The following is a 23,587-nucleotide window of genomic DNA, read 5'->3' as shown; positions in this document are numbered from 1 at the left end:
CCATCTGATCTCACTTAATCCCAATATCGATATTTTTCTTCTATCTATCATGTCTCGAGTTCTTCTACCTTTCCAGTTAATGACAGAATGTTCATAGTTCCAATTTGGTATTTGAATCTTATTTATTTTGGGTTTCCTTTCAGAACATTGTATATCGTCAGCCTTACGGTCATCATACTTTACAATTGTCTAAGAGAACGTGTCAGTCCGGTCTATAATCATCTTTCCAAGGCTCTTTTTCTTATTGAAAGCAACTGTACACAATACTCTTCTGCTGACTTGCTAGGCCTAACGCATAAGAGGATTTTCTTTCAGGGTTTACTCCCTTAGCCTTCGAGGATGCCTTCCTCGTCCTACAAGGCAGTAGGTTCCATCTGTACACCCCCAGAAGGATGGGTTGCCTTTTCCGCCATCTCCACCGTACCAAAGTCTATCTTCTCCGCCGTAGATGCCGTTGAGGTCTTCACCCTTAACCTAGGGCAAGGGCCCTCCATATTTATGACCCCTGGAGAGAGTGTCCCAGTATTCTAAGCCCCCAGGAATTGGGCTACCTGTTGGTCTGCAGGATGTATTGGTTATTTCAAACCAGCCCTACAAACTGTAGGGGCCCCCTATCCACCACCTGGGGACGCGCTCTGTAGGGGTCAAGTTATTGGAAGTTAACCCCACGCACAAGGAGTGATGTTATTTGTAATGATTACAATTTCATTCCAAGAAGTAAAGTATAAATTACATTTTTAAAAAAGTAATTATTACAAGTAAAAATTGCTAAAAATGTACTTGTTACAAGTAATTTGATTACTTTTAATCAATTACTTCCCGACTCTGAACAATTATGCGAATAGTAGTTTGAACTTTGACTAAAGCTCACTTCCTAAGGCAGATTCCCCAATCTGTGAAACAAAACTCCTCGAGGCAGTATAGAGTGTGTGCAGAAGAAAAAAGATGGCCTGTACAAGTAGGTGGGAATGTGAAGCCTGCATGGTAGCTCTTCATATGCTGGAATGCTTCAAGATATAATACACTAACAAAAACTACTAGGCGAGTTTATGGGCATTCTACAAAGATCTTGCATTTTTATAATTCTTCGGGAGTACAGTATTTCTGTAAAAGTTTTGTGTTATTTCAGCCATTAGTGCAAGAGATATCTCTGTCCTCCTCTGAATACATGAATGCAGTGAAGATGACATGCAACCTCACCGCAGTCAGGTCGGTTCCCGGTAGGTCATTCAACCCAACCCGTTGCTGCCAAAATGGCTGCAACGAAATAGAAACCCTTGGACACGTGCTGGGATTCTGCCGAAGCACTGAACTATTGCGCAACCACCGCCACCACCGTGTAAGATCGTTGATTGCTCAAGGCTTGAGACAGCGTGGATGGGAGGTGCACGAGGAGGTTCACTGCATCTCTACTGATGACTAATCGGAGGGCAGACATTGTAGCCATCAACAGAGAGGGCATGAAAGCGATGGTCTTAGATCCCACCATCCACTTTGAAAGGAACCTGGATCAGGCTCGGGATGTGGACCTAGAAAAGCAAGCTATTTATATTCCATGCTTGCCTTACCTTTCATCTAAGTATAAAATACCTATCGATCGGTGGATTGTCAGAGGCCTGCTATTCGGAGCAAGAGGCGCCCTCCCTAGTCAGACATCGAACTTCCTACAAAACTTGAAAGTTCCATTCTGCGAGTTAGAAAAAATAGTAATACAGATACTGAGGGACTCTCTGCAAATCATTCACTTCCATCTGTATCTGAGAACGTGATTGACATTTCTCCCCACTAACCTCGGGAAAAAAGAAGATAACAGCTTCAACGATTAAATCTTCATTTCTTGATATTTTTAAACTCCATTGAAATTGAAACTGTATTCCGGATAAAAATGGTCACTCTCAATGGAGGACGGACGATTTATTTCTTTAATAAATCTCTCTAGAGCAGTCATGTCCAGTTCTTAAGAACGACATAATTTAAATGGCCATTTCAAGGCCGTGAGCACAGATTCATACGGTACACGGATAGGTTAAAATTCTCCTTTAAGTAATATTAGTGTAAACTCCATTTCATTTTAATGCAATCTCATAAGAACATATGTAGAAGAAGCAGAGCACCTTTTGATCTTATCCTCTAACCTCTACTAACTTCTTCAAAATCAATGGGAGCACAATTCCTGCATCCAGTAAGAAAATCACCATGTTTTTCTGGCTGATTAAGTAAGCCAGTTGTATTTATTCTTGCCAACATCAGGTAAGAAATTCAAGGACACAAAAATATAAACTCCTACATGTGAACGAGATGCACATCAAACTATCGCTGACTGAGGAGAAGTCGTGTAGATGCGGAGTAAGGAGTGCCAGGGGTAAGCATGGTTGCCGCTATTGCTACCTCAAGTCTAGACAATGAACATCTGCTCCGTCCGCAATGACTCCTGCGAAATGAGGTGCTGTTAAGTTTCAAAATGGTAATGCATGCATTTACTATAAATACTGCAAAATGAATTGTTCAATAATGAACATGCATCTGTTTCTCCCGTCTTGTCTAATGTTTGTAATGAGTGTAGCATCTGTTACTTGGGCTGTACCTACAAGGTGCCGCGACTCCCTATCAGACGCAGATAGTACCTACCGAAACACCTTTTTAGTGCTGAATATCCAGACACTGTGAATCAACTAAAATTCTAAATACAGGGCATGAAAGGCATGACCATCCAAAATGTACAATTTGGCATTTCCTTCTCAGTGAAAGATGAAGCATAACTATACTTTTTTTAAACAAGGACATCCAAACATATTCTGCTCACCAAAGAGAGATAACCAATTTATGTGTGGCACTTGACTCATATGATGCACGTGGTTAGGCCAACTTTATACAATAACAATACGATGCAAAGAGTATTATTGTATACAGTGATTAAATCCTGTCTTAGTGCCAATAGAAATAAGCTGCACAGGATGCCATACAAACCATTCTATCCATGTGTGCAGTTTGGGAGACTTCTTATTGTCTGTATAGGATACTCAGTCTTTAATTTTACCCGTTACAGTCATTGACAATGTTGATTTAGACAGCACAGAATTAAAAAATTTTGTTTCATTCCCGTGCTTGAATAGAGGAGTGCCAGAAGCCAACTTCCTGATAATTATCAGTTTCTTGATAAGATAACGTTTACATTGAAGCTGCTTTGAAAAATATAGTTTAATAAGTTTAGATGAAGAGAAACCTAGATCATAAATCATGAGCTGCATGTGTGTAATGGACTAGTATAACTTGGAAACAATAATTCTCTAAGCCCATGGGTAAATAGTGAAAATATCAAGCTCAAGTTGTTGTTGTTGTTATTATTACGTGTGAGGTGTGGCTATATACGCTGGTATTTTGATTTATGAAGTTGTTTACATCTATTATTATTATTATTATTATTACTACTACTATTATCTATGTAGTTATGTACAGACTTTATTTGGTCTAAATCGTGGTCGTATCATTTATTATGTGTGTGTTGTATGATCCGTCTTGTGCAACAGAATGTGAGGTTATGACAAGATACTTCCGCTGTATGATTATTAATACGACTATTTAATGTACGAAAACTTAATCTCAAAAAATGAAGATGTTACAGTCGTTATAATTGGTATTTGGAAGCACTTTTAAAGAAACGGGTACCGTTTGTTTTTGGAAAATTCACTTCAGTGGGGAGTGTGAAAGGAAGTTTGCATTTGGAATTTTCTTTCAAAGTAAAGAAACACAATCTTTTGTCTTTGGAAAATCCACTTAAGGGGGGGTGAATTAATTGAAAATATTTGTTGAATTATTTGTATGAAGATACTTATATCTCAAAAACTAAAGATGTTGCAGACGTGAAAATTAGTATTTGGAACTCTTTTAAAAATAATCACGCATTTTTTGGGTTGAAATCAAGTTGGGGCGGGGACAGTGAAAAATGAGTTCAACTCCTTTTTATGAGGATACAAATGTCTCAAAACTGAAGATGTTACAGTCGTGATAATTGGCATTTGGAAGCTCCTTTATAAATAAACAAGTATTTTTGGTTTTTGGAAAATTCACTTAAGGGGGAGGGTGAAAGGTAGTAGAAAAATTTAATTCTTTATATGGAGAAACTTATATCTCAAAAATTTAAGGTTACAGACGTGAAAATTAGTATTTGAAATCTCCTTTAAAAATAAAGAAACACGCATACCTTTTTTTTTCCTCTCGGGAAATTGACATAAAGGGGTGTCGGTTTGCAAATAAGTATATAACCCTTTCAGACCTGAAAGAAAACTGGAGGCGTGAATTTTTGTTTGTATGTCAAAAACTGACTAAAATGCTCCTCAATACACATATTGATAGTTTATTTTACAAAATAAAAACTAACATCCGAAAAAAAGGACCCACACAATTGTGCGTATCAAAATTCAAAACCGCGTTGTATCACACACGATGATGTATCTTCAAAATTTACGTTCACTAACCAATGTACACACTTCATTGAATATATTCCGGTATTCAGTAAAGCTTCTAGATTAATATAAACACAATAAATAAATACTTACTTTTGGCATTACTGCTTCTCGCCATCTCGCCGATCAACTGTGCTTTTTAAACTCTTCTTCCTTCGCCCTGGCGGTCAAGCGCATACTAAAAACAATTGCAATAGACACCACGTGTCCCGCACAATCACTGCAGTCCGGTCTAGCGCCGAAAAAACATCAAATACGGTCAGGGATAAACAAAATACGAACCCGCACAATTGTGCATACTCGGTCTGAAAGGGATAACGAGTTGAAATATTTTTATGAGGACACTTCATCTTAAAAACTGAAGCTGTTACAGACGTGAAAGTTGGTATTTTGAATTTCCTTTCAAAATAAAGAAACTCGTATTTTTTGTTTTCTGGAAGTCCAATTACGGCGGGAGAGGGGTGGAAAGAAGTGAAAAAGAGGAAGAAGAAATTGAATTATTCTTATGAGTATACATTTATCTCAAAAACTGAAGGTGTTACAGATGTACAAACTTGAAAACTGATATTTGGAATCTCTTTTAAAAATAATGAAACACGTATTTTTTTGTTTTCAGAAAATCCAGGTAAGGGGCTGAAAAGAATGGGAAAGGCGGGTGAATTAAGATGAGTACCGGTATATCTAAATTATATGTAAAAAACTTAACATGTTAGAGACCAGAAACTTGGTATTTGGAAAGTCCTTTAAAACTACAGGAACATGTACCTTTTTGTTTTCGGAGAAGGCACTTAACGGCGGGTGAAAAGAAGTGAAAAATAGTTGAATTATTTTTTATGAGGATACTTATATCTTAAAAACTGAAGATGTTACAGACGTGAAAATAGGTATTTGGAATCTCCAATAAAAATAAAGAAACACATAATTTTGTTTTCGGAAAAAAACACTTAGAAGGGGGTGGGGGAAGGCCAGATCAAGGGGTTGAATTCTTTTTAAGGGGACAAAAATGAAATGGCGTATGGCTTTTAGTGCCGGGAGTGTCCGAGGACAAGTATGGCTCACCAAATGCAGGTCTTTCGATTTGAATTTATGGGGATAAATGGGTATATCTCAAACTGAAGATGTTACAGATGTGGGAATAGGTATTTGGAATCTCCTTTAAAAATAAAGAAACATGTATTTATTTTTTCGACTAGAGAGAAGACTGTTTCTCACATGTACAGTTCAATGTCGCATGGTTATCTTAGCCCCAAAAAGTAATACCACAAACATGGTTTACAAAGAATTTCTGGGGTAAATGAAACTCAATTTTTGGGTGAGTTTTTATACCTTAGTAATCTTCAGATAATATCTCAGTACAATGCCGAGGAACGATTTCTTTGACCCTATTACGAAATCCACATGAGCAAAGCCACGGGTAATTGATAGTAGTATATCATTTATTATTAGCTGTAGGTATGATGTATAAATCTGATGTAATGTTGTGCAACACAGGGTAAGAGTCTAGAACAACGCACCTTTGTCCTGATGTTACTAGAGTTTTTCAGAATGTTCTATTCATTTTTATATAGGTACTGAAGACTAAGAGAAGATATGAGAAAGCATGTTGTGTCATACTTTTCTGAAAGCCTGGCCAGGCAAGGTATATAATGGACAGACTTGAGTTGCCAGTGAGAATCGTTAGTCGAGTTAAGTATTTGAGCTCATGTTGTGGTTTTGCTGTTGAAGGGGTTTTGTTGTATTGTTACCACATGTGATCTTGTCAAGTGTTCCGTATTTGGTCGACATGCTAATGTGGCAGTCAATTGAGTTCAAGATTGTGGTTCATTTGATGTACAACTATTAATGTGCATATAATTTGTAAATAAAACAGTGTACAAAATTGACAGCATCTCGTGTGCGTGTCTTAGTTAATACAATAAGTGGCGTGACAGGAGGTGAGAATAATTTTCGGTGCTGAATAAGAGTGCAAGTGGAAATCGGAATAAAATGAAAGTGATACTGGAAAATAGGTCTGTAAAACAACTTCAAGGCGAACTCTCAAAACAAAATCTTCCGATGAACGGCAGTAAGAGATCATGGAAGACACTGCTAAGAGAAGACCTAATTAAAAAGATGAAGATCCCTAAAGGTTTTTCAACGAGGTGGACGAACAATCGGACTCAACATCAGAAGATGAGGTAAATATGACCACAATTTGTCCCAAGATAATGAACATGATACAGACACTCAATAGCAAGATTTCCGAAGGTAATTCCACCTTAACAGAACAGATTTCACAAATTAATTCCGCCTTAACAGAACAGATTTTCAACAACATTTTGAAAGTAAATGACATAATTTCAGACGAAATTTTACAAGTTAATTCCGCCATAACAGATTTCGCAACAAATTTTGAAGGTGGATAACAAGATTTTTCAAGCGAATACAGTTTTAAATGGACAAATATCTCAAGCATACATGCAAGGTTTACAAAGTAGAACAGTGCCTAGAATAAAAATTTTTAACCGTAGATGATAAAATTTCACAGATCAATACCCTAATTAGCGACTTCACCAACCAATTAACACAGCAGATATCGAACATCAGGTCAAAACTGAGGCAGGTTGAGCAAATCGATAGTAGGGTAAGCCAGCAGGAAGGGGACAACTCGAACCTCAAGGAGGAGGTGGAAATCCAGGTTTCTGACATTAAACAACAGGTTGAGGGGAGAATTTCTGCCATTGAGGAAAAGAAGCTATATCTCTAATTATATTTAAGTAAATTTTTTCTTTTGATTCCACCTATTCAATACAATATAATTTTGCAATGCGGTTTTTACATTACAATTTAAAAGTGATTTGGTACCAGTTTCAACTCTATTCGGGGTCATCAGCCATAAACATTCAATTATACAATTCAGTCAAAACATCCTAAAACAATACACTTTTAACATGACATTTTAGTTAAAATAAACAAATATGACATTGTCAAGCTTAAAAATTAGATGATGATGATGCACAGAGATGTAAAAGCACATGTGAGGCTATTGGTATCAAAAGGAGCAATCTCCACTTTTCGTTGAAAATGAGTTACTGATACCGTTGTATTGTATTAATAGCCGTCTATAAAACTATGTTGATTGTCTTTTTCAAAAAGAACAATCTCCGCCAACGGTTGGTATCAAAAGGGACAATCTCCAGAACTACCAATCAGCTCTTTCTGCTCACGCCATGTGAGTGCCGCCATATTGGTTCACTGAGTTATAAATTGAGACTGTCTTGGTTATGCATGCCTATTTTTCAGTTTTAGACTAATACTGGAGGTATTTTCAGAGTTTTGAAGGTATATGAACGTGCACGAACATATTATATTACCAAAATAAACTGTACCCCAAAACGTGACACCTGTGTCACCCACAAAAGTGAGGGAATAGACTCACGATCATAGAAAATGGAAATCAGTTGTTGCAAAAAAGTGGCAATAACATTCAGCCAGTAAATATTTTCTTACCAGGTAGAAATTCAATTGGGAAATGGACTTATATGTTAATTTTTAAATTTTATTGTACCCTATATTGAATTTATGGTAATAAGATTGTTTGCAAATCTAAACTGATGTGTTTCTTGCTGGTGGTCTTCCATTTTTCAGTCTAGGTAATATTATTCATCACTTTTGTAACTCTTAAATGAATGTACCGGTGCAGTACATTATAGTGACATTCTTGACGTTTTAATCTAGTGTAAAGAAAAATAGTGTAGGTATCACAATTCTGTAAGTAATTAGCAAAAAGAGCAATCTCCTTACATGTTGGTATCAAAAAGAGCAATATCCACGAAAATCTGAAAGTTAGTATCAAAAGGGACAATCTCCGCTCACAGCCTGTCTGTTGTGTATATCAGACAAAAATCACCCAGATAGAGTGAATAGAAATGCATTAGATAAAAAAATCACTCCCCCTGTAAAGTGTGGGAAGGTGGAGATTGCTCTTTTTGATACCAATAGCCTCATGTATTCTAGTAGCATGGCAAGTTGAATGCCGTTAAAAATATGATAAAAGTTCATGAAGTTTTATCATATTAACTAAAATGTCATGTTAAAAATGTATTGTTTTAGGACATCTTGAATGAATTGTATAATGAAATGTTAGCTCATGATGATCCCGAACAGGGTCAAAACTGGTACCAAATGAACTTTTACATTGTAATGTAAAAAGCATTGCAAAATTATATTGTAATGAGTAGGTGGAATCGAAAAAATTGTTTTTTCTTAAATAAATACATATGTAATCTCAGTTCAATATGGACCAACCAAAATGAAGTTTCTAACCCTTAATGTATCTCTAATACCAACATAATTGGTCTGTTATTGGACATTATAAATTTTCCAGCTAACTCATTCCTGGTTGCCACCATTTTGCCCCTGTGTGCTAAGTTGGGCTCATCAGTTGGTAAATAGCACACCTACCAAGACGTATGGCTAGTGCATACAAACAACTGGACTCATCAAAAGATGAGGTAAATATGACCACAATTTGTCCCAACATAATGAGCATGATACAGACACTCAAGAGCAAGATCTCTGAACGTAATTCCACCTTAACAGAATTATAATAATTATAAGTTTCTTGATAGCATATAGTTTACATTGAAGCTGCTATAAAAAATATAGTTTAATAAGTTTACATGAAGAGAAAACTAGATCATAAACCATGATGCACGTGTGTAATGAACAAGTATAAATTTATCAGCCGTATCTCTGCCGTTGACTGAAATTTCAGGGAGCCATATTTCTGTCATTGAAGAAATGTTAGAAAAGCGGATTTCGACCATCAAGGGAGATGTTCAGAATATGAGAGAGACCATCATTCACACGGTAGAAGATAGATTAATTCGAACAGGACCTATCACCACACCTTCAAACCCTTCAAAACTAACCGGCAATACAGGACACCTAGACCCGAAGGTGATTAAAGAGAGCCTTCCGGAATTCCACGGGAGACTGAAAGGGAACCAGACTAGCTTCATCGAAGGATCGGTCAGTCTACTAGGAAGGACTAATCTACCTAAGAACATCTTCGTTCAATTCGCCACACTGCAGTTAAGGGAGCAAGCCACCACTCAGTGGAATAACTTGAAGGGCTTGAACTTAAACTGGACCGACTTCAAGAGGGAATTCCTTGCTAGGTTAAATTCTGAAGGGGTGAAAAGCTCTGTGAAAAGGAAGCTACTGACTGATGCACAACCCACCGGCATCAGAGCTAGATCGTTCATCCACCAGAAGTACCAGCTCTTCAAGCTGCTGCATCCTGAAGGAAACTAGAATGAGATCCTACCAGACATCGTAGGGCTACGGCACGACAAGATGAGACCCCTAATGAACGTATCGCAACCGAGATCCTTTTGATGATCTGCGTCGAATCATTGCCCATCTGGAAGAAGAACACAAGAGTAAGGTCACAGAGGAGACCAGCTCAGTTAGGAAATGCTACCAGTGTGCAAGAACGGATCCGGCCCATTCTGGATTGAAGGGGGATGGGACAGGGAACAGGAATGTGCCTCGACCCGACAGACAAGCAGCCCTGGATGAGTGGGAAAGGGATTGGTCAGACCGTGAGCAGAACAGACAAACCTCGCCCAGCTATCATCTTGAGGATAGGCAACAATAATTTTTCAGCCACACTCAACAGCCAAGCAAGCCATTCATTCGTAAATGGGACTGCTGCCAGATATCGCCTATGAAGTCTCACCATCTTGGAAGGGTAGTAGAAGCAGCGGGCGGGGTAACCTATTACATCCAAGGACAGACTAACTTAACCACTAAATGCATGGACCTGTCTATTGTAGTTAACGTTGCAGTGATCCAGAACCTAATATCTGACATATTAGGTCATGACTTTTTGGTAGAATACAAGGTGATCCTACACTATGCAGCTCATGAAGTCTTTTTTGGGAAAAGACAGACATCTGTGGGTCGCCTGGCACGATGGAAATATACGGACTCGGAATGATGTGGAAGTCGACGTAGACCTGGGAGATATTCAAATAACGCATCTTCAAACAAGTGAAGAAGGGGAGGCGAGTCACACCTTAAAGGACTTTCCAGAAGTCATCACCAATAAAATAGGACGGACTACCACGGTAACGCACACCATTGAATGTAGCCCTTCCTCACCCATCAAGCAATACCCACATCCAATCAACCCGAATAAGCGCAACTTTGTCATTCAGATGATTCAAGAGATGGAAGGGCAAGGTCTCATCGAACCCTCTACATCCTGTTGGTCTTTGCCTATCATCCTACTGAAGAAGAAGACGAAGAAGAAGAAGAAGAAGAATTGGGAGTATCAACTGTGTGTGGACTTCCGCAAGTTGAACAAGAAAACCGTTAGTGACGCCTACCCCATGCCTGACCTGAAAAGACTCACTGAACCAAGTACGTGGATCTCAGACTTTCAGCACACTGGATCTCAACTCCGGATACTGGCAAGTGGAGGTCAACGAAAGTTCTAGGCCACTGACCGCCTTCATGACACCGATAGGATTGTACCAGTTTACAGTAATGCCTTTTGGACTGAAGAATGCCCCTGCAACCTTCATGCGACTGATCAATTAGGTATTGTCAGAATGTACTGGAGATTTCTGCCAAGTGTATATTGAAGACATCTTAATCTACAGCAAGAAGTTTCAAGAACACCTTGTACAACTGAAGAAAGTGCTGGAATGACTGAAAATTCATGGGATGACTTGCCAAATGGAGAAGTGTCACTTCGCCCAGTCTCGCGTAGAATATCTTGGCCATGTCCTAACATTTGAAGGTTTAGAAAGGCAACCGGAGAAGAATCGAGCTATCAAAGAAGCTGAACACCCGCGCACCAAGCGACACGTATGACTGTTCCTTGGCTTGTGTGGATGGTATAGCAGCTTCGTGCCATACTTTCAAGAAATGGCAATACCAATCACCAATCTACTCCGTAACAACCGCCCGTTCCGATGGACCAGCAAGGAGGAGGCAGCATTCCAAGGCATTAAGGCTGCGATAAAGAACGCTCCCTGTCTAACCCATCCCGACCCTCAACGGAAGATGTGCCTGCAGACGGACGCCAGAGAATCCTGCTTAGGAGAAGTGTTATTCCAGGAGAGGAGTTACGGCAGAAGGGACATTGAGTATGCCAGCAAAAAGCTATCTCCCACCGAACAATGCTACTGCACTGCCCAGAAGGAAGCTTTAGCCGTGGTGTAGGCCACGGGCAATTTCAGAGGGTACTTGGAGAAGGAAGTTCCAGCTCTACACTGATAATGCAGCTATCAAATGGTTGAACTCTGTCTCTGGCTCAAAATCTAAACTGACGCGATGGGCTCTGTTAATCACAGAATTTGATTTTGATGAGTGTCACGTCCCAGGATCGACGAACATAGGAGCAGACAGTTTATGCAGGCACCCAGCAATTGAACCTGAACCTAGGAGCACCAATGTCGAGAGGGGGTTTCCACAAAAACACCAGAGTGAACCCAATGAACCTGTACTTATGATCAAGAAGTAACTTGATCTGGGAGTAATCAAGTAATGGCAAGAACAAGCCAAGCCCTGTAGGACCATGACGCAGTGGGTTAGGAGACAGAACACCGATAGTCGACTCGTCGAGAGGGAATTCAAGATGTACTACAGGAACTTCCGGGTTGACGGAGGACTCTTAATGTACAGATCTCCCCTCTCCGACATGCCTGCAGCAGTGATGATCCCCAGACAGAACACGACTGACATCCTTGGAGAAGTTCTACGACAGCACTGAAGCCGGACATCCAGGCGGTGAAGAGACACATCAGTCTATCCGACGAGGATTCTTCTGGGTCAACATGCAAAAAGACATCCTTGACTATGTGAAAGCGTGCTACATGTGCGCCTGCAACAAGGCGAGCAACAGGCAGCGAGGAAGACGGCCGCAACGCCCTTGAGAGGTCATAGCCTTGACTTGATGGGTCCTTACCCTAGAACACTAAGGGGCAAAACAGGTCTTCCAGTAATCACCGACCTCTTCACAAGATGGATTAAAGCCTTTCCGATACCAGCAGCGACGAAGGAACGCATCACCAGTCCTCTAAAGGATGAGGTATTCAGCCGCTACGGTTATCCACGGTGCGTGCTATCAGACAACGGGAGTCAGCACGCGAAATGACATTCATGCGTCGTACAACAGGGTATATAAAATGGGACCAAAAAAGGAATGAAGAGGTGCTAAACTGAAAGTACAACCGATAACTGACTATATCTTCAGTTATCAGGAAAGCTTGAAAGATCATATACAAAGAATGGAACCTGGTAGATTGCCAAAAGAGATTCTTCAAAACCAACCCCAAGGAAAAAGATCTGTAGGACGCCCGATGAAGAGATTGAGGGAAAATGCAAGACCATAACGGGACACATGGCCCAGTACTTGGAAGGAAGATGATGAAAAATGACAACTGCTTCCAGAAAATATGAAAGAGCTACAGGTAAGCTACCTGTTCTTGCTGTGAGAAACGTGGCTCTGAATTGCAGTGCGCAAGTCTTGATAATGCCAACCTGAGTGAGAGGCAAGCCGATAGGCGTATCCATCACCTAGCCTTCTCACTGCTATGGAAGTACACGAACCAATTTTTCTCATGCCATTCCACGTAGACAAGGACATTGAAGAGCATTTGAAACACCAAGATGGCCTAATATTGCAAAAGAATTCGATCACTTGTGAGCAGGGCCAGATTAAGGAGGGGGCTAAAGGGGCTGCAGCCCCGGGCCCCGTGTGCCAAGGGGGCCCGGCCCTTGGCCGAACCTAAAATTGTATAAAAAGGCCTGCTGCTCTACCTCCATGGATGTATATGAATATTTACGCTCGGAAAATATTGAACACACACTCTTCCTTCTTATCACCTGTCCGCATTAGTATTTCATCACTGCTAGAATCAATTACCATCCGGAGACACGAATCCTTGCTAATTACGCGTTGTAATTATGGTAAAGGTTATTGTTGATGAAAATTTAAATCTGGCAGCTTGCGAGTACGGGCAGAGGGGAAAGAAGAAGTCTAGGAAGTGAGTGGAAGGGGACAGGGGAAGCACGGTGGAGTGCGCATGCTATACTACTGTATATATTACTGATTTCTCACACATGAGAGAAGTTATTTGTTGTAATGTTGGTAGTACAAATTTGTACAGTCAGTCTTTAGTGTGGCTTACCTGTAAAACACTTCAGCCAAACGTTTACACTGTGAAAATGTGAGTGGCAGTGCTCCATGTAAGCCAACTGGTTTGTTTTGTAAAGATGAATGAATCTTTGAAAGAAACCGAAATTTCAGTTCTGTTGGAGACATTACCGAATACTGATAGCTGTTCTGATGTGAGTGATACAGATGATGATGATGATGATGGTGCGATTTTGCTTGGACCTGCAAACTTTGATAAAGTGTTTTTGCAAGCATTGGGGAATGAAGAAATCGTAAGTGATGAGGATTCTCCTCAGTATCAGGAAGAACTTGTATTTGATCAGCCATCCGGAAGTTCGAATCAAATAATTAAACATAGGGAAAAAAAAAGAAGAGGACTGTTGGACCACAACCTGATCGCAGATGGAGGAAGAGAGATCTGAACACAATTCCTATTTTCTGTCACAAGGTAACTCTCTTTGAATATAATTGGTAGAAACATGATATTGTCTTTCCGGTCATCAACCCTTTGCTATAATATACTTCCCATTACTGTTCTATGTAATGTGCACCGCAGCATTAGTATGTGTTTTTTATTGTTAGGAAAAATAGTCTATTTCTAAGCTCTAATGAAACGTCTCTTTCAGTAAAAATGTTTGTCCTTTACTTTGTCCAGGTGCTGTTGAAAACTTCGTTGGTTGTACAACACCCACGGATGTATTCTTGGAGCTACTTGATCCAATAATAGAACCTGCAATGTTTCAAACAATCAGTACGCTACACAAACGTGAAACAAGATGAACTTTTGTCATTTATCGGCATAAACTTCCTAATGGGGTATGACTGTTTGCTATCTTGGAGACAGTACTGGGATACAAGCCGTGACCTCAATGTGTCAGTTGTATCAGAAACAATGCATAGGAATATATTTGCTACAATGAGTTACCTCCATGTGAATGACAATAATGCTAGCATGCAAATAACACTGACAAACTACATAAGTTGAGCCTGATAATTGATGTGCCAAATTTCAGATTCAAAGAAGTGTACAATGGTACTAGGGAACTGTCAATTGACGAGTCTGTTGCAAGATTCAAAGGAAGAAACTCCATCAAGCAGTACAACCCAATGAAACCCATAAAGCTTGGGTACAAATTGTGGTGTACTGCTGATCGGAAGGGGTATATATTAGAGTTTATGGTCTACCAAGGAAAAGAGGAATCCATAGATGAAGAATTTCAGGACTATCGGTTGGGAGAGAGGGTAGTTCTTACAATTGTCTACTTTGATAATTACTTTACAACACTCAGTCTACTTGAAAGGTTGAAGGTGGAAAATGTTCTGGCTTGTGGAACTATCAGGCCAACTAGGAAGGGAATGCTGAAGAATTTGACCACAGATAAGAACATGAAGAGAAGCGATTGTGATTATAGTTTCTCTGATATGGACACTGGGCTGTGGAAATGGTTTGACAAAGTTGTCTCTTTTGCACTGAATTTTTACAGGTCAGAGATTACTCAGGTCTTGAGGATGAATAAAAATGGTACACGTATGAATGTTTCCTGCCCACATGTTGGAAGAGATTACAATTCGTATAATGGAGGGGTGGATCATACAGACAGACTTAGAGCATTATACAACGTTGACTGGAAATCCAAAAGATGGTGGCATAGGATTTTCTGGAGGGTTGTTGATATAACTTTCGTGAATGCATTTATCATTTACAGTAATTTGATGGGAAAGGATTGTACGGTGTTAAGAGTTCAGGCGAGCTGTGGCTAACGATCTATGACATATAGATCACTGACAAATAAAAGGTCTCGCAAAAACCCTAACCCGAATGTTGTGCCAAAAAGGTGTAAAAGTAATTCTGTGAGCAGGAATCTTCGGTTGGCAAATGGGGGTGTGCACTGGATGAAATTTCGTGATAGGCAGGGGAGGTGTGAGGTCTGTAGTATGAAAGAGATCCAGTCGAAGCCAAACATAATTTGTTCTCGCTGCAAAGTATTTTTGTGTATGAATAAAAAAATAAATAAAAAAAACGGTGTTTAACGGAATATCATAAAGTTGCTACAGCACAATAAGCTTGTTGTAAAAGATTTTATGTTCAGTGTAAATTACGGTAGACCTTTACCACAGCTTGTCTATGGAAATGAGGCTTTTGATGTTTCAGTATGATCACTTGCCACCTGCAGGATTGTCACCCCATCTACAAGGTAGGCTCGTACTTAGGTCAAGTGAGTTTCAAAACAAAACCCCTGAATTTCCATGGGCAAGTTCCAGAGCACAGCCTGTCGACACCTAAGATTCACATTGAAGAACTGTTATCCCAGTTTTAAATTCAATTCCAATGACGACACAAACATCACATGGTTAAAAGTACCGATCATATCAAAGAATGAGTTATCGATTATTGTGGACTTACCTTCAACCCACACAAACAATCAATTATACGGAAGTGGGGTGACTGATATAGATTATTTGTCCCGAATAAGTAAATTTATAATACCAATATAAATGGACATTATAAATTTTCCAGCTAACTCATTCCTGGTTGCCAGCATTTCGCCCCGGTGTGCTAAGTTGGGCTCGTCAGTTGGTACATAGCACACCCACCAAGACGCATAGCTAGTGCATACCGTGGAGGCCACTGTGTAGGCTACTTGGAGCCACCGGCTGTACCCATGCACTATGAGCGACTTTGTTTCATTAACAAAAATTGATGCCTACTTGGCCATCAGATGGTATATCATGCGATATCGCCGCCGTAGGCATGAGCGAAGTCAACATACAGTAAGTAGTTTTTGCAAGTGTGGTAATCATCATGAAGATGATGGCCCTAAGCTTTCTGGAGTGGTTAATGAAGAAATGGCACATACACTACCTAATTCTCCTCCACCTCCACGAAAGTGAATAAAAGAGCTCAAGAGAATACGATAATAACTGACAAAATTGTTTACATCCAGTTTCATCCAAAAGTGCATCATCTACCTCCCATTAATTATATTCTTAGTTGTCTAAGGTAGCATCGGTTCATTGTACCTCAGATTATCAGGGGTGTACAGAACGGTCTTGATATAAACTGACCCTCCTTGTACACAGAAAAACAACGCCAAACTTTGTATACTTTCCAACAGGCAATGGTCCTTCATAATAATTCTTTTTTATACAATCTGCTTTACGTTGCACCAACACAGATAGGTCTTATGGCGAAGATGGGATAGGAAAAGCCAAGGAGTGGGAAGGAAGCGACTATGGCCTTATTTAATGAAAATGGGAAACCACGGAAAACCATCTTCAAGGCTGCCAACAGTGGGGTTCGAACCCACTATCTCCCGGATGCAAGCTCATAGCCGTGCGACCCTATCCGCACGGCCGAATCGTCCGGTATACATTTTTATGATAAAGATGTTGATTCCCATAGGTATTATAAATTTATCCGTCTTACTTTTTAATACACATGTCCAATATGCACTTTGCTAATAAACTTCAAAAGCCATATTAGGTTAGGAATGTGAATTGCATAAAGAGCATTTGGGGAGGTGTATATCTAAAGCCATCTTTTTTTTTTTTCAGTTAATTTATAACTTAGGTCCTTCAGTCTGCAGCAAACTCAGAGTTATTAAGAACAACAACACATACAGTAGTGGACCCTTTCACTGGCAAAGTATACATAAACCACCTTGTATTAAGTAGCTATGACAATGTGCTCCTTCCTTTTGGTCACCCCTGTACTCATGAATTTTCAACAATTTTTTTTGTGCTGGTAAGTGCAAATAAATCCTTGTTTAGCCCTTACCCCTCGAATTTAAGTTCTCTGTGTTCTCCCTACTACTCGTATTTTAAATGTGAATTTCTATCTTATATGACCTGCATTCACCTTTCACAATTTTGGAGATAGCACTTTCTCTTAAATGATGTATTTAGGCTATAAACGTTTACAGCAGGCTATACTGGAGCAAATAAAAGCAATATATGTAACTTAAGACAAATTATTTTACACTTTTATAATAATAATTATTATTATTATTGTTATCGCATACCGATTGGTTTGGTTAGTAATTTCACTAAACAAATTATCAGTAAAAAAAAAAATACAAAAACTAATTCATTGTCTGGTTTCCCCACCTCACCGCTGTAAACGGCTATTTCTTGAAATCGGGATCTGTTGATTTATAATTGCGCCAGCCGACACCAACTCCGTGTTGGGTTATGGTACACAAGCAGACCATCACCAGTTCACTTGTAGGTGCCGTCCAAATGCTATTAGATATACTCATTAGGGCTCAAGGAATGAGTAGAGGTGCGAAAATACTGGTCTTTGTACTATTACCTGACATATAAAACAAACAGTACATCGCGTGCGACTAGAAGAGCACATGGCGACCATGTTTGTTTACTATCACTCGAGCCCTCGCATGCGTGAGTGGACTGGACACAGCTGACAGCTACGCTGCCGTCTAAATAAGATTTTTGAACGAGTGTCAAATAGTATCTAGACTTTACAAAGTTCCGCACTGAACCAAAAGATGGCAGTACAGTATAGCATTGTGTATTTCGTCGGATACAAGATAGGAGATGAGCGGTGGGCGATACAATGTCAGGTTGGGCCTTGCCCAACACGCGACCAGAAATGGAATACTGCTATGTCGGGCCTCCCCCGACAGACGAGAGGGAAGGGTTAGACCACACATTCCTGGAGCATAAGCCATGCACTACAAGTACTAAAAATAACATAATTCAATCAGTTTATATAAAATAAAAATGAATTATGAAGAACAATTAATGTTGCCACTGATGCTTTCATAATAATGTTATTGGCTTTACACCCCACTAACTGCTTCTTCGGTTTTCGGAGATGCTGAGGCGCCAGAATTTAGTCCCGCAGGAGTTTTTTTTTACACGCAAGTAAATCTATCGACACAAGGCTGACGTATCTGAACACCTTCAACTACCAACGGACTGAGCCGGGATTGAACCAGCTAAGTTGGGTTCAGAAGGCCAGCGCCTCAACTGTCTGAGCCACTCAGACCGGCATAGGATTGATGCTTTCACGGCCTGTACTTATGATATAGGCTTTTGGGCTTATGCCGTGTTGAGAAAATAGGGTGAAATTCTTTACGTTTTGCACAGAACTTTGCTCTGCATCTTCCGAAGAAAATCTCGACTGTTCACAGCTACTTCTTGAAATCAGGATCTGTTGACTTATAATAGCGCCAGCTGACACCATCAGCTACGTGCTGGGTTTCGGCACTCAAGCAGCATAGAAAATCTCTTCTGAAGATGCAGAGCGAAGTTCTCTGCGAAATGAAAAGAATTTCACCTTATTTTCTTGACATGGCATTAGCCCAAAAGACTACATCAAAGAACATTTAATGCTTACAAAATTAAAAATCAGTCCACAGATATGCATGAACAACTGAGTAGAACTGAAATTGCAATGAAAATCAATACACACACAAATGGAAGTAAATTACGCTACATCAATAACATACGTAAAAGTTAATTTAAAAACAAAAAAGTCATAATTCCTCAAAAGCGAAAGAATTAGAAACAACTTCAAAAACACACTCACTTGCCTTTTCTGAGAAGTCAACTGTAGTAATGCACCATAATACACAGGGGAAATAAATAGCTAGGCCTTACCTGTGATCATTGGCATGAAAGGTTTCATCACCATCATCATCAGAATCGGTCTCACTGGGCTCCGCAAGAAGATCTCTATATACCTGCTTAAGGGGTTGTGTTGAAGACTGTTGTTCAGAATGCTGAGTTTCATTTTCAGCTGACGGTTTTTCAGAGTTTAATTCAGATTTTTCATTCACATGCCCTACCCTCTTACACTTGATGTGACTGATCACACGGTTCTTTTCGAATGACGATGCCTCACCATTTTCATGGAGAGTTGTTGGTTTAGACACTGCATCAACATCCATTACATCTCCATTCTGGGTGTCTTTTACAGAACCTACAAGATGATTCTCACCGTCACACTGGTCTTTGGTCAGTGCCTTACTTTCATCGCTAAAAGCACTATTACATTCCCCACTTCCACTATCATCCACACTTTTCTTTTTAAGGTCACGTGCACTTACATTGGCAGAATAGTTACTACTGTCAGATGTGCATTTTTCTTCATTCACAAAATTCTTACTATCTTTCACGGTTTCTGATTCATCAGAACAATGAGAAGATCCTGCAGCAGAGTGATGAGAGGAGCAACCGCCATCAGATTCTAAGATCCGAGCAAAAGAAGTTTGCCCTACACCAGAGCTACAACTCCTCTGAGCCCTTAGGTATGGTGATGCTGCTAATTTCTTTGCTTCTTCTGCAGTCATTCTGAATGGGTTTTCAGAGTGATATTTTGCTATAACTTCTTCGATTGGAAGCTGTGCTTCCTGACAAAGCAGGTGAACATTGTCAGCCGTCTCTACAATAGAAAGAGCAAAAAGACAGTGTAATTACTATAAAATTAAATTATCCACGTTAGAACTGTGATAAATACATACATATTCATTATACAATAAAATCTGCTTCAAACAGAACCTTTATGAACTAAAAAAGTGCTCATAACGGAACTTTTTTTCGGTCCCGTGAATTACGGTTCAATGTTCGTGACAGTTCACATGCAAATAAAAAGTATTTAAGAAATCCTCCTTATCAATACAAATCAAATCATCTAGTAGATCGTCGTGTTTCTTTAAAAACCTCGTAAGTCCGATTTTGGTCATTTTTGGGGTCTTGCATGCTTTTTAAAGGAAAAATGCGCTCTAACTGAATTTAAAACCCTCATAAGTCTGTGAAGGAACCCTGCGCCTCTACTGGCTGAATTAATAAGCTCGTTTGTCCAAGCGAGCTGTTCACAGATTAAAAACCTCGTATCGGAGACTTACGAGGAAAATAAATTTATACTATTTGACTCTTTTAACTTAAGAACCTCGTAAGTCTGACATACGTGCTTTTTAATGCCAACAATGTTACAATTTTACCGCCAGTACCACACTGTAAAGAAGACGACAATAGAGTTATACTATACGCGCCTTTCACAAGTTGACTTCCCTTTCAATTGAAGATGGATTACAAGTGCTTCGGTGAGTAATGTTACAAATATTATTTACTATTAGATTACATTAATATTCCTTACCTACTGCTTTTACTGTGGAATCGTTATATTTTCAGGTGATAGCAATACAGAACATAGTGCCAATAACTGTTCCAAAGTACAGAATGTAAAACAAGACGGAAAAGGCAGTACTAGTGAAAAAGGTACTGGTAATATCTGCATAAAAGTGTTCTTGGTTATCTCCTTCACCTGTCACCTTGTGGTAAAGCACACCTAACTTGGAAATATTCAAATGCTATCGAATTGCTTCTGTGTGTTTCAGGATCCACTGAAGAAATCTATGATGCAGAACTGAGGAAAGAGTTGGACGAGTTCTTAAAATTCAATCCCTTACAGCCGTCTGCTGTTCCAGTAAACTTGTGTAGTGGTAATTGCAACAGTGAGCGACATTTACAAGGTGATCTTCAAACTGAAGAAACTGTTCCAATTATTGAAGTGCTTAACGTTGTTTCTAATACAGAGTTACTGGAAACCCCTGTTGCTATAGCTTCTACGGAAAATATTATTTGTGATCGATCTACTGACGAACCTCAACATGAAAGTGACAAATTACCTGTGAATTCTGTTGGTTCTGTTAATGTAGCTAGTTCAAATGATAACGCATCTGTTAGTGCTGATGGAGTGGAACCAATCAAATGAAAAAGGCCAGGAAAGAATGATGCTCGACCTGATGAATGAGTTGTCAGGAAAAATCAAAAGAAGAGGGAAATGGGATTGCCATATGAAGGTCTTTCAAGAGGCAATGATGGAAAGTGGAAATACCAAATTGCTCGTCAAGAAAGGAAGATGTTGCCTAGGTGTAGGAGCACTTTAAGTGTAAAGAAATCTGTAATAAGGTGTAAAGAGTTGACAGATTTGGAACGGGAAGACATATTTCAACAATTTTGGAAAGTAAGTTGGAAATAGAAGAAAATGTACGTAAAAATGTTGGTAGACGTTTCACACACTAAGGATGTTAAAAATCACCATGGTGATTCTTCTCGAAGAAACAGGTCACTGACGTTTCATAAATGAAGAGAAATCACTGACCAAGACGCAACAGAAACACAAGGAAAGTTGAGAACACATTCGCAGTTATCTTATGATGTTGCCCAAAGTTCCGTCTCATTACTCCAGAAAATCTACTACCAAGCTGTATTTGGAACCAGTCTGGACATCAAAAGCTCACCTATTCCAGGAATGCCAAAATTAATGTGGTTAAAATCATTTAGAAGTCATGAGATTCAAAGCATTTGATGACATATTGACTGAAATGTATATTTCAATATTTCAACCGAAAAAGGATCAGTGTGATATCTGCATTGGATACAAGATAAAAAACGTATCTCTTGAAACTTACAGTGAACATCAAAAGAAGAAAGACGAGGCAAGAAAAGAAAAAGAGAGAGACAAGGTTGTAGGCAAACGTGTATACAATGGGACCTTCAGTTAGTTGTTCTCTGTCCATCCCTGAAAGCATCGGCGGTGTACTATAAAACGAAATTAGTAGTGCACAACTTCACTATTTTTGATATAAAATCAAGGAACGGATTTTGTTATTTGTAGAACGAAACAGAGGGATCTATGACAGCTAACAAATTCGCTTCAATTATGTGTTTTATCATACGTAATGAGGTACCATTTGAGCGTGGTGACGAAGTAATTCTCTATAGTGATGGATGTTGACATCACAATAGGAATATCACTCTATCTAATGCACTTCGAAACCTTTCTTCTTTGTGTGATATTACTATTACACAAAAGTATTTAGAGAAGGGGCACACACATACGGAGTGTGACTCCATGCACTCCACGATAGAGAAACGTCTTAGAAACCAAGATATCTATTCTCCAGCAGCATATATAGATGTCTGTAAACATGCTAGGATATGAATCCCAAACCCTACAATGTCAAATTTCGTCACAACTTCTTCAAGAATTATAACAAAGTCTGTACGATCTACAAATCATTGCGTCCTGGAAGTAAAGTGGGAGATCCTGTTGTTACAGACATCCGGGCCATTCGTTACAACCCAAGTAGGACTATCGATTACAAGCTGAATCACTCTGATTCTTGGAATAATCTTCCTCAAAGGAAACAAAGGGGTGATACTCGGTGTGCAAAAGACAAGATTCCACCATTGTATACTCAAAAGCTGAAGATCACGAAAGAGAAATGGAACCACCTCCAACAATTAAAACAAGTACTGGACAGTGAATATCACCATTTCTATGATACCTTGCCTCATGAATAAGGACAGTCATATGTCACTGAACTGTGGGCCATAACTGTAAATATTGTTTTAGCTCAGTTGTACTTTTTTCTTTTAGATTACGTGGAATAAAAAAATACTAAAAATAATTACCAAGTTGGTTTTTCTATTCTTTAATAATAGTCTATGAATAACTACAATGTGTGAACTCTTCGATTTTCTCTTCAGTGTTACTTTTTCCAAAACCTTTACGAATCAACAATCAGTACATTGGTAGGTCTTTCTTTATCATGTGGCTTTTATTGCAGGGAGTGTCCGAGGACATGTTCGGCTCGCCTGGTGCAGATCTTTGTATTTGACGCCCAAAGGCGACCCGCGAGTCTGGATGTGGAATGATGTTGATGATGATGATGATGATGATGAGGTAGAGAGAGTGTGAAACCCGGTGTCGGCATGTAGGCTACTCCTGTCGAATAACACCAAGGGGTCTGCTCAAAGCTTAACGCCCCCATCCGACAAATCACTATCAACAGCGTCATACGCCGTCACACCGTAGTTGAGTGGTTTGGAATTCAATCCAACTTTTGGCACACAATCTAGTGATTAGAAATTGTATACCACCACCTCCCCTACCCTGTCGGCCAACATTCTAATG

General features: G+C 39.5%; 1 protein-coding gene across 1 annotated transcript in view; it reads right to left on the bottom strand.

Moving 5' to 3' along the window:
- Nucleotides 1-23,587, bottom strand: part of LOC136863196 (probable protein phosphatase CG10417) — a 209,977-nt gene that overhangs the window by 120,985 nt on the left and 65,405 nt on the right. The window contains exon 3 of the mRNA XM_067139558.2: nucleotides 19,264-20,047. Coding sequence (XP_066995659.2) covers nucleotides 19,264-20,047 — 784 coding nt within the window. The remainder of the gene's footprint in view (nucleotides 1-19,263; nucleotides 20,048-23,587) is intronic.

This window comes from Anabrus simplex, chromosome 2 (genome assembly GCF_040414725.1).
Source record: "Anabrus simplex isolate iqAnaSimp1 chromosome 2, ASM4041472v1, whole genome shotgun sequence".
Lineage (NCBI taxonomy): Eukaryota > Metazoa > Arthropoda > Insecta > Orthoptera > Tettigoniidae > Anabrus > Anabrus simplex.
The sequence above is the reverse complement of the archived record's forward strand: the minus strand, read 5'-3'. Positions and strand labels throughout refer to the sequence as shown.